The sequence below is a fragment of the Lepisosteus oculatus genome, chromosome 6 (assembly GCF_040954835.1).
Source record: "Lepisosteus oculatus isolate fLepOcu1 chromosome 6, fLepOcu1.hap2, whole genome shotgun sequence".
NCBI lineage: Eukaryota > Metazoa > Chordata > Actinopteri > Semionotiformes > Lepisosteidae > Lepisosteus > Lepisosteus oculatus.
The window spans coordinates 31,408,642-31,421,374 of record NC_090701.1 but is presented as its reverse complement, the minus strand read 5'-3'; the positions used below and the strand labels follow the sequence as shown (position 1 = coordinate 31,421,374).

Sequence of the window (12,733 nt, the reverse complement as noted above, 5' to 3'; positions counted from 1 at the left end):
ATCTCTTTTTTTTTTCTTTTCATCAGCTAATGGAACTGCGGACTCCCTGAGCTCCAGCCCCAATGTGTCGAGTACAACCAGTCCTAAACTGGAGCCTCCACCTTCACCACATGCCAACCGCAAGAAACACAGGCGGAAAAAGAGCACCGGCGCTACCAAGCCTGATGGGCCAGCCACTGGAAATGAAGGTAACAGTACACTGCTTCACCCCAGAAAATACTTGTAGAAACCAATGAATGAATATTTTAATCCATTGGTATACTACTTTTCATTCTAAGGCATTCTCGTATCCAAAGGTCCATTTCGGTCCATCACTGAAGTGCAGCACCCCCATGGAAGATATGTGTTGGACTTAATGTTCTAGCATATGGTGAAGAAGTGCAGAATTGCCTCAGCAGTTGAATTTCTGGAGTGCTTTAGATCAAGTGTCACTCCCAGTAGTTAAGATTGATCTTAACTTCTGGGATTGACTGAATAACACTTGCACTCAGCAGATTTTTCTCTTCATATAATGCCCAGTGTCTCTATTGGAAACCCACTCTATGCAAAATATACAAAACATTTTGCTGGTTTGTTCTCACCACATGAATCGGCAAGGTGTTTTAATGAGAGCTAACATGGGTTGAGGAATGGGCAAAGTTGTTGAAAATGTACCCTGCTGCTTCCGTGTACTCTTCTCAATATAGTTATTGACATTTGATCAGCTGTATGTGATAAAAATACTGTGCTGTACCAAATGCATGTAGATGTGGAAACTTCCAGTCCTCCTTCGTTTCTACTTTGTGGAAGAGTGAGGATGTGAGAACAGGCCCTGACTTTTGGAGAATGGTGTAGCACTTCCTCAAGGTGGAGAGAGGGAGTGTGTGCACGATTGGGATACAGGGAAAGGAGGGGAATGTGCTCTTTCCTCCAGTTCCCACCCTGTCAGGCTCCCAGCGCTGCTTTGTGTACCAGCCATACTGAGGAGTTCAGCTGCTTCCCGCTCCTATTATCCTGGCTGATTAGATTAGTTTCAGTCTTTCTTCCTGTGTGCCCGCTTCAACGCAGCCCTATAATGGGAATCGGACAAAACAATTTCAGCATCAATCAAGGCGAAAGGATAAAGAGGGGTGGGAGGGATCATTTATTTACGTGACTGATATGGGGTGCTTCCAAGTGACGGATAGCAAATGTAGCTGACAAAATCGGAGGGGCAGCTCTGTGTTCACGTAGTTGATGAGATTTAGATTTATAGATTTATGTTTGGAAATGGCAGCAATTATGCACTGTTGCTACAAGGTTTCAGTTCATTTATTTATTTATTTTAATTTTGCTTTTCTCGGATTGATGTATGAAAGCATTCCACTGCCCTTTTTCTGTAAGATAGACAGTGCAGGTCAGATGACCGGATTTGAGTAAAGGGGGAATTTGAAGTGGATTAAGAAGAGGCAAGGAATCATGCAGCGGTTAATTAATTTGAATTAGGAAGTTGAAAGATAGAGTGTGCCAGTCATTTTCTTTGCTTCCCATCCAGAAAGAGTCTGATTAAAGGAGTCATTTATTATTAAAAAAAGCTGAGTGAACTGATTAATACAGAAGAAAAAGTAATTTGTGTTTAGTTTCTTATAGAAAAGATCTACTTTTCTGTACAGAATCATTTAAACGCACTTAATGCATAGCAATCAGAATGAAGCTAGATATCAATAAGTCAATCAGTGTATGGTGCAATATCAACCTTGATTATTTCTAAATGATCATTTCTGCTTGCTCGTTGTGGGTTTGGACATGTACCACAATTAATAGAAAAGTTACATACAGTATACATCTCATAACATAAAAACATGTCCTTTGACACTGAAGTAAATAAGTCTAAAGCAATCCTGAACATGTATAAAAAGAAAAATAGAAATCTGCTTACCTGTCTTCAAACACTAAATGCTTTAACAGTGAATAGCTTACCTACTGTAGTGATAATCACAAAGTGTTATGAATTAGTTCAGTATATACCCCATTAAAATCAAATTAACTACCACTGGCAAGTCCAGTGCTTTTGACATCTGAACTACATATATTTTTCTCTAAATATTGTAATTAAAAGTATTACATTTTAACACATTTTTAACCTTCTAAAGTGGAAAGTCAAAATTAATAGTTTTAATTTTTCAGCTTTACAATCTCTGCTATTTCACTCAAGATCATAGAAGGCAGGAACTTCCATCTGTGAGTGTCCTCTTATTACATAATCACTCTTTTTGTTAAATCTGGGCATTGATACTTGCGATTGTGCACATACTGTAGAACAAGGTAAACTACTACATGGAAGAAGGTAATGGAGACTGTTGCCACATACTGGGATTGTACTCCAAATGAGAATTAATTCAAGAGGTCTGCCCTGCAAGTTGATAGTACTAACCATTCTCCAGAATGTTTCTATGTACATACTGTATAATTAGTTTAGAACACCCACGACACATTTAAGAAGCAAAGTTGCAGTTTCCGTAGTTGTTCATGCTGTTTCAGACTTTTTCAGACTGTTTTCAAACTTTTAACAATTGATAAGCACTGATGTAAAGCACTGCTCCATAAAATGACATATTTCACCAAATGATGGATACATAAAAGACTGTCTATACAAATCTGAAGTCTACTATGTAATTAGCTCACATTTTTCAATAAGCTGCATTAAGAAAACACTGCCTGTACTATTTCTGTGGTGTAATTTGTGACTGACTGGGTTACCATCTAACTGCTGGAAACTCTTACAGAGAAGCTGTTGATTTCGTCCTCGGCAGGGGAGCAGTAATAAATTGTGTACCCAATTAATTATGATTCTTCTCCAAGATGATGTATTGCATCTCTTAAAAGGAGTGTATTGTGATACACTGTCTAGCAATTTACAGGCCATGAAATAGCTGTTGGGTTATTAATCAATATGATTTACACAGAACATAAATTTATCAATAATGCTCGTATAAATACAGTCTTTTAAACAGAACATACGTGCTTTCATTGGCTTTGCCAGTGCTTGATCTCTTATGTTGTATTTAAAGTTAGCTCTAATCCTGAGCTGCTGCCCAGGTTGAAAGATGACAGAATCATGTGCCAAATGTTAATTCTTGCCTAGCTGGCTTTAATTTGAAAAGGTGCTTGTAACGGATATTCTGTGTGGAATTCAAATAACAAAACAGAAATATTTGGAGGTTGTAAATTTACTATTTACCTTATTGCTTCTAATTAACAGAAAACACCAACAAATGTCTAAACTTTTCAGATGCGCGTGGTGATGGAAAAGCTTAGTCTATAATGCCATGAAACAATCTAATTTTAAAAATGGGCTAAGGGTTGATTTTTAGTTGCGTTTTGCCCTCTGGAAACAATTCAGGAACATGGATATCTTCATTGTGTCACATTGTATTGATGAGTCATTGGCCTTTTTACCATGGACTGACTTTTGTTCTGTAGTTTTTTCAGAGTGAAGTGGAGGTGATGGGAAATGGGCATAGTCACTTAATATTTAATGAGAACTGCCAAGTATAATTATCTACCTAAATAAAAAATTAAAATATACTACAGTTTTTTTGCTAAATAAATACTAGTTCCATTTGTCTTTTTCTGTATTACAGGAGTCTTACTCTGTATTTCAAGAATTTCCTATTAGCATCAACATGTCTGTTCTAGTGAGCGGGTCTGGAATACAGACATATTGCTTAAATATCTGAGTCACTCATCTATAAAATTCCAGGTTGACTGTTAAAAGGGGAAAAAAGGGAGAAAAAAAAAGTTGGTTAGATCTTAGAATAAATTGCTATCAGTTTATCTCATTTACGGGGTAATCAAAGGCCGAGAATGCACAGAGAAATTGAATTTTAGTTGTTCTGAAGTATCATAAATCAAAGGAGCCGTTGCTTTTTAAAAAAAAAATCTTGGTGCTTTAAATGGGAAGAGCCAGAAGTGTTAGGGAGTCTCTGTAAAGTTACCATCCCAACGTGATCTTGAATCTTGAAGAGTTTGGTTGGAGCATTAAATTTATGTTGAACAGTAATTCTGCTGCCTGTGCTTTGTCAGATGTTGCTGCTTTAATTTACACTAATCTACAGTGCTTTGTATACAGAAAGGGATGTGCTAATTAAGACATATCTCCTTGCTCTCCTCATTTACAGAAATTTATAGAAAGTGCAAATCTGTGTGTTTGCTCCCCCTTTGGGTGTATATCTCCAAAATGACTTACCAGGAGATTTTGTACTGAATCTCTCTCTAAACATACAGTAGAAACCAGCTATCTTTTCATCTTTTCTACCACAGATGATAGATGCAGACACTGAAAATCCAGTTAATGGTGGAAAGACATTTTAATGGCAAATCCTGTACCAACCAGTTTTAAATTAAATTAGTGATAAACATGCATCTCATTGGGGTAGACCTACCTACGTTATATTGTTATCATTAGAAAATACTTAGCAAATATTTTGTTTTAGAATAGAACTGTGTCTGTTTTTATTATGTGTTATCGATTATATTTATGATTTCCTTAGTGTTTGGCATTTATTGGTGTTGCAGTTATATTTCCTTATATTAAAAAAATGTCCAAGGGGCACTTTGTACAGAAAAGTGTTATCTAACAATAAACTGTCTTAAGTTGTTCTTGCATCATCTGTTTAGAGCTGTGCTACTTCAAAATTAAGGAAAGCTGTAAGGGTCACTGTGCAATTAGTGCTTAGTTGGACCGGTCCTTCAGAGAATATTAGCATGGACTGAACAAAATCTTTCTGGTTCTCTTGGTCCACAAAATGTTTTCTTTCTAGTGCTTTGCAAAGGAAAGGTTACTAAAAATATTGTTGATTTAATGAAAGGCCTTGCATTTTTAAATTTGTTTTACAATCTAAAATGTTTTATTTTAATTACACGTGCTTTGAAGGATACTTTTCCATTCAAGGTGAAATACTGCCATGGGAATTTTATGGAGGATTTTTTCCCCCACTCATACCTGTGCTTACCTATCACAGCAATTGAAATGGGCCATCTAGGCCTCACCTATTCCACTGTCCCTTGTGCATATGTACACTCTCGGTACTATGTCCCACTCTCGGTAATGCACAATTCAGACGGCCCCTAATCCCCCATTCCCCTGTCATTGCAAGAACTCCTCAGGATAATGAACTTCTCATGTGCTTAAAGAATGATGCAGGGTGCATGGCGAGACGACTGACAGCCCCTTAATGTGTTTCTCAGCGGCCGCCCAATGATGGGCTTTTTGTCTTCGTTTTTTAGGTTTAAAACCCACGGGAAAATTGATGGCCGATAAAGAGTTTTGTTCTGGGGCGGCGCCTGTGATTAATGCAGTCTGTCAGGGACTGTCATTAATGTATATCTTTTAAAAAGTGTGTAAAATGTTCATTGTTTCCTGCATTTTACAGTGCGGCATGGAGAAGAGGCAAGGAAGCACTTAAAGGCTGGTGTCTCAGAGATGAGAGTGGAATCATTCCCATTTTTATGATTCAGTACCCTAAGGGGAATTGAGACTTCTCTATTGCATTAACATAATTTAGATTATTCAGATAAAAATGCCTGAGTGTGGGATTTCATTAAATAACTTTAAAACTTTTTGTGAGTATAAAAATAGAGTTTGGGATTGAACGGTGGATTTAAGACTTCCTTCAAAGTCTTCTCAAATTGAAAATCATATTTGTCAAGGTTTGTGAAATACAGCAATGTATCAATTAGAAAAAAAAACATGGTCTTATGAAACCTGCATTGATAAATGCATTGACGCAATGATGCATTGATGAAAGCACCTCTATAAATTCTTAAAATGGTATACAGTTTTCAAGTTTAGTTCTGTGACCTGTGTGGCAGACTAGTTTACCTTGACAAATAAATGTACAGTGTTGTTGGAATGCTATATTGGAAACTGAATGGTAATTCTGAAAGAAGATAATCAGTTGGAATCCCTGTGTTTAAAAAATTGATGTTCTGAAAAAAAATTCAAATTTAATTTAAGTCTTCAGAAAAAGAAATTGAGCCAGTCACATAGATCATTAAGTTGAATGGACATCACAAAACATACATAGTTTACTGAAATACATAAAAGTGCTGAAATATTGATAAAACATTAAAACGTAACTTTTTCTTTTTTTTTCATGACTAACAAATAGCAATATTTTGTGATTTGCTATATCCATTATCTGTAATTTTATCAAATGGTTAATGCCTTATAAAGTAAGTGAGTCTTGGACATTTATCTCTCATAAAAAAGTGTTTAATTTGAGGAGAATGGTTTGCCCAATGTCTACAATATACTGTAGCATTTCTGATTTTACTTCATTCTAATTTTTTTAACTTGGCTCAGGATAGGTTTGGAGTAAAATTGTGCCCATAAGGACAATGGGCTTCAGAAACATTTTTTTCCCCGTGTGGTACTCTAATGCTTCTGTGTACTCTAGGATTAAACAAATCAGTTCAGTTGTTCCAGTCTCTCATGCCCTTGTACCTCACATTAACAGCTGTTCTATAATGCTATTCTACAATCTGTTAATGCAAATCTAAACAATAAGAAGGTTTTAAAGTTTAATTCAAAAAGATGCATTCATCAGTTCCATGGACAAATTCCATTTTCTGTCTGTTCTTGGAACAGCAACAAAGTCTTACTTTTCAGTATTTGTTTTTTTAATCTTTAATTTCCTCCCCCTCCTCCACCCCCCACCCCAAGTCTTCATATTTGTTTTTGTTTTTTTACTGAAGCAGATGCTGTTTGTAATCATTTATAACAAATAGTAGTGTCAGGAAATAATCAAAATTTCTCATTTCTGGTAAAAGAACAATTAATCAGAGTCAAAACATGTTAAAACAAATAAGTGTTTTGTTAAGAAAAACATTAACAAAGCAAAAAAATAGAAACATAACTCTGTTACATACTCTGTACATACACTGTAACACAGATGTACATGTCTGTGCATTTCAGAGGTCTACTTCTACAAACAGACCTACTGTAGAAACCCAGGATTGTATCCTTATAATCTGAAAACCGTGATGCCTGAACAGGTCAAAAAGAGAAATAAAAACCCATATTCTAATAGCTAGCTAGATCCTTAATAGAATGAATTATCCCTTTCTACAACATGGATGCCCAAAGAGTGAATGGAAATCAATCACCTTATTCTAAAAATGCAAACTATTTAGAGAATTTTTAGTCTGAGGATTCCGCAATAAAAGAAAACCTAAAATAAATAAGACAACAAGCTTTCCATTACTGTTCTTATTACTTAACCAGAACCTGGTCTCCAAGACTTATCGGCACAAGGTCTTCTCACATGGTTTTCAGGATAATGAAGTGACAGTGATGTTTTTTCTTCTCCTCTTTTTCTCTCTTTCTCCTAGGATTCCTTTCTTTTCCTTTTTCTTGTTTTCTCGGTAATTATACCGTGCCACGTAGTTTTTATGATTTACAACGAAGTTAATTAAACAGATTGAATCATCAGAAACCTTCTGATCATCTGTGTTTACCTGTCTCGTATTCCACCTGCAGCTAGCCAAATACCCATTGTTTTAGGCTTTCTGTATAAGGCTTTAGTAGCGTAATCAAAATGTGAACTGCAAATGTTATTAGACTTTCTAGTCACCTTGGATCATAACATCATGATACATATACAATATAGTATAACAAATACTAGAATGATAATGCAAACTATGTTAAGAATAGGTAAATGTGCAGTCAATTATACAGTAAGTTTATACATGCAAAGACACAAACGCGCAGTTAGGAACATAAGTATCTGGGACATGAACCCTTTGCATTATACTGAGCTATTTTGTTTTGATGTTTCCATGCAGTTTATCAAAGAAGAATTATTCGGAATATCTTGTATTTATCAAAGTTGTTTTCCATTTACTTTTCTGAACGTCTGAACGTACTTTTCTTAGGTATGACACCTCTTATGATCTTATGGTGTTCATATTAGGAGATTGTAAGGGACAGGACCTTGGAGAGTATTCCATCAATTTCGTTATGTTCCAAATAGGCCACCATTACATTATAATATTGCTGTCATTATGTTGAAAAGTGAATCCTTGTCCAATGGGACAAGGAGCAGTGCAGACAAGGTGGAGCGGTGGCTCTGTGGCTAAGGATCTGCTCCTGTAGCTGGAAGTTTGGTGGTTCAAATCCCGCGGCTGGCAGAGGAATCCTACTCCGTTGGGCCCCTGAGCAAGGCCCTTAACCCCAGCTGCTCCAGGGGCGCTGTATAAATGACTGACCCTGTGCTCTGACCCCAAGCTTCTCTCACTGTCTGTGTGTCTCATGGAGAGCAAGTTGGGGTTTGCGAAATAAGACAAATTCCTAATACAAGAAATTGTATATGGCCAATAAAGTGATCTTATCTCCATTTCATTATTAGTGCCTTGGACAATTCTAACATAACATCTCTTGAAACTCTACACTTTTTAACTGTATAGCCTTATTGCCTCCCCACATTGTCTTGAAGAGAAAAATGTCAATATACACACCTGTCTTTTTCATAGTTTGGTTATTCAACATCTGTATTCCTCATTTTATATTTGTCTGCGTCAGATGACTTTTTTCATGGGGTTAACACAGTCTGCCACTTTAACCATTTTTGATTTGTTTATGTTACTAGTTTACTACCTGTGCCAAAATCCATAACATTGATATAAATTAGAAAGATCACTGATCCTAAAACAGATCCCTTTGGTACTCCACTGATTATATCACCCCGGAATTCAATGTTCACCTGTTTTCCTTTTTTTTGCCTCATTTACCTTGGGGTTCTCATATCGCCTGGGTTCGAACCAGAGACAATCCTAAAACAGATGTCACATATCGCATAGTGTATAATCTGCAACTTTAGTCAGACATGACATGGAAAGAAATTAAAATTAAATGTTATTCCAACATGTCAGTGTATCTAATGTATACTAATGTATACTTTGAGTATCAGCATACAATATAAAAGGAATGTTAAAACAGAATCGATTGCCTGCAAAATGTCTTAATCCTTTACCACAGTGATGCAGGGGTTAAAGACCCTGGAGTCCACTTCAGGATTAGAAATGAAGACTTAACAGCTCTGCTAATGATGGGTGTTTATCTCAATACTTTGCATTGTCGTTCTTCTATTCAATCTCATTTCACAAATCTGTCCCCCGAGCCCCAGCTCCTGTAATGGCCCAGCTCTGATTGTTTCACTCTGGGATGGGAATAAAAAAAAAAGATTTCCTCTCTTACAAAACGTGCTTTAGACAGTTAGTGGAATAATTGCTATCATTATTATTACCATTATTGTTATTATTATTAGTACAACTACTTCTGTTTTTTTTCAGCATTCTTCTTTTTGGTGTCTCCATTTTTTTTAACAGTTCTTTTCTATTTAGTTCAAGTCTCCCCGAGGCCCGTATCTCTATAATGGCCCTGTCCTGATTGCTCTAATACAGGTTAGGAATATTGGGTTTAATGATCTGCAAAATGAGGAGGCTGCGCTCTGACATTTACGGATGGCGCTCGCTTTGTTTGTTCTTCAGAACCGGCCGTTAATTTGCAGAAATCAGAAACACCTCTCTCTATAATGATCTGATACACTCATACCCTCCAAACGGAAATAATAAATAACTTGCACCCCCCCCCTCCCCTAAATGCCACCTCCCATAGACCTTACAACCACATATATACACTAAAACAAACACCAACACACTCACAATGTCCTGCTGAAAATTCTAAAGCTGCAACTCCTGTAAACTAAACCCAACAAGTGAGACTGTGCTTTCTCATTCCTTTCTGATCACTCACTTATATCTGTTAGTAATACCTAGACTATAAATTTAGTTTCCTTAGGTAGTCCCTCGGGGAATGATTTCATTTCTAATAGTTGTGGTGCTTGTATTTTCGAAGGTGGTGCTTGTATTTTCTTCAGATCTGGCAAGGGATAGGCAAGCACAGTTTGTCCGATATACAGTAGATATAGGTTAAGTGTCTTTTTCCAAGTAGAGAATCGAAGTAGTTATTAAACTTCATATAACCAGCTAAACTTGCTATAATTCCTTTTCTTTTCTCTCTAGGTACTTTTTTCTTATTTAGAAATTGAGCTCTTTAGAATGTGTTTAGCCCACTTAGTGAGACAAAAGAATTGTTGTCTGATAATAAAGATTTATAAAACAGAGCATATACAAATAATTGCCCTTGAAAGAAATTCAGTCAGGTTTTTGTGGGCAGTTTGGAGGATTTATTTTTTAATTGTTCATTTAGAAGTATGATTTTCTTTACTTGTGAGGTATAGAATAGGCACTTTTTGCTAAGGCAGGAGCATATCAGGAGCAATGTTAATTCTTATCCTAAGAATGTCAAACAGTGAAGTTTCAAATAGAAATTATGAGAAAGTAGCAAAGGTGTGTTTGGTAAAGAGCGCATTACAAAAAACTTTGCACTTCACAGCCAGGCATTTGAAATGCTATAATAGCTTTGTGGGCCTTTCTGGTGCAACATCAAGCAGAGAGCCTCTGAAACCTTCTCTTTAAACCTCATTTAAAATACCTACAGAATTTTAACCATCTTCCCCAAATATAAGAATCTGGTCATTTTGTATTTGAAAGATATACAAGTACAGATTAACCAGTAGAACTTTATATTATTGTCATTGTCACTGTATTTATATATTAAAAGTAATTGATATTTTTCCAAATTTAAATTTCCTATTCTGTACATTTCACTGAAAATTGTTTTGCTGATTTTGCAATTGTAATTCGAACCTATTTCTGCAATAAAATGTTTGTTATTAAATTTAGTGACACTGGCAGTTTGGCCATTTAGACTATAAATCTCCTCAAACCAGACTGAAGGCTTTACGTATGGGTTTGATCTAGTGGGCTGAGATTAGTAGTAAGGATTCTACCTCAGTGCAAGAAGTCCACATTCATTTATTTTTTAATTCTTAATGGAGCTTCACCCTCCCTTTAGTGTTGGCCACTGAGAAGACACAGTCTGGGGCCAGTTCAGCTGGTGTACAGAAAAGCTAGGTGTGGCAGAGAAATAGTTAAAATGTATAAATCAGAGCAGCAATACTGAGACCAATGGAACCGTGTCAGAGACAGGTAATGATAAAGTACACACAATATAATTTCTGCTTTGGGAACACTTATCATTCTCAGTCAGTGGAGAGAGACCCATGTTTACACATAGTATCGATTAAGTAGTAGATGTATTTCTCTTGACTATCAGGGGACAAAAGTAGTTGTTAGAAACTACATGGTAAATATGCCTATTTAATATTCAGTAACTCTCAGACATAACTTTATCAAGTATAAATGCAGTTCATTTTAGCTTTTCTGATATACAAAATGCATACAGGTTAGGGCATCATCTAATGATAGAAGCAAGAATCCAGTAATGACAGCAGCATTAAACTGTTTTAATTCCAACCTGGGGCATTGTGAGGTCAGGTAGGAGCAACAAAAAGCACATTACTTTCTTAAACGGCAGCATATTTTCTAATTTCTTTTCTATTGCAGTGTGTTAATTAAGGCAAAATCATATTTGCCCTTTTCCTGCGCCTTGCCTTCATATTGGATTTAAATTGCATTCCTTCATGCGTGCCCGCCGTGGCGGCTTTGTTAATTTAGCTCTAATTTGAAAGGACTTGTTGCTTGTATAGTGTGTGAAATGGGGTCAGAGGGTTAACATGCATTACAAGCGGCAGGTTCTTCACATTCCCCTGCTCCAGGGGCTGGGAAAAAGGTCTCTGGCTTTTAAAAGACCATCAAGAAGCACTGATGAAACTCCACTTGCACTGTCTGCACTACAAATTGCAATGTACTCCCAATTAGTGGGCTTATTCTTCTCTGTTTCATTTTAAATAACAGTAACAGCAGTAATAATACATTTTTACGATTGTTTTTGTGTGCCTGGAGGCTTGGGATTTTTTCTGACCGTGCTTTGTTTTGGATGCTGTCCATCAAAACTTGATACCATAGACTCTTTTACACATCCTCAGTAATTATAGTAGCTGAGACATTCATTTAAAAACATGTTAAGAGCAAATGCCTAAGTACACTATTTAGCTGTATTTGTATATTTTGTAATTTATCTAAATGACTGAAAATACATTATTCCATCCACATGTTTACTATTAATTTTCTAATTAGGTGATTATTACCTGAAATGCAATTCTTACAATATTGTTATACTGTATACATTATTTTTATGTTGGTTTCAGCTGCATAAATGCTTTGGCAAAGGTAGGACTAGAAATGTGGTGTCTTGCAAAGTATTCACTCCTTTTCAATTATATCCTATTTTCCTGAATCATAAATGATGTGTACACCTTTTTAAGCTGAGTGTTTTAATCAAGATTGTTGAAGAAAGTTCAAGAAAAATCCAAAAGGAAAATAAGATAATTGTACAATTATTTACCCTCCTGAGTCAATACTTGATGGAAGAACCTTTATCTACATTTACAGCTGTGATTCTGTTTGGACAAGTATTTACTAACTTTGCGCATTAGGATGGTGCAATTTCCACAGTCTATATGACTGTAATAATTTGTAATTCTAGCAAAACTTTCCACCACAAAACATTTTGCCACATGTTTGTAGTCTCACTTAGAATTTGAGATGCCACTTAGGCCAGCTTTGTGGATTGACTTGGATGTTGTTGACTCATGAGGATTTTCTCTCATCTCAGCTTTTGAACTCCAGCACTTTCACAGCTAGCCTTGCAGTAATCACTGTGTTCAAAGGAGTATTCAGTGTCTTT

At 36.2% G+C, this 12,733-nt stretch overlaps 1 protein-coding gene across 3 annotated transcripts in view; it reads left to right on the top strand.

Moving 5' to 3' along the window:
* Nucleotides 1–12,733, top strand: part of agap3 (ArfGAP with GTPase domain, ankyrin repeat and PH domain 3) — a 274,086-nt gene that overhangs the window by 226,763 nt on the left and 34,590 nt on the right. For all 3 annotated transcript variants that reach the window (XM_006634186.3, XM_015354212.2, XM_015354211.2), the window contains exon 13: nucleotides 27–188. In XM_006634186.3, coding sequence (XP_006634249.1) covers nucleotides 27–188 — 162 coding nt within the window. The remainder of the gene's footprint in view (nucleotides 1–26; nucleotides 189–12,733) is intronic.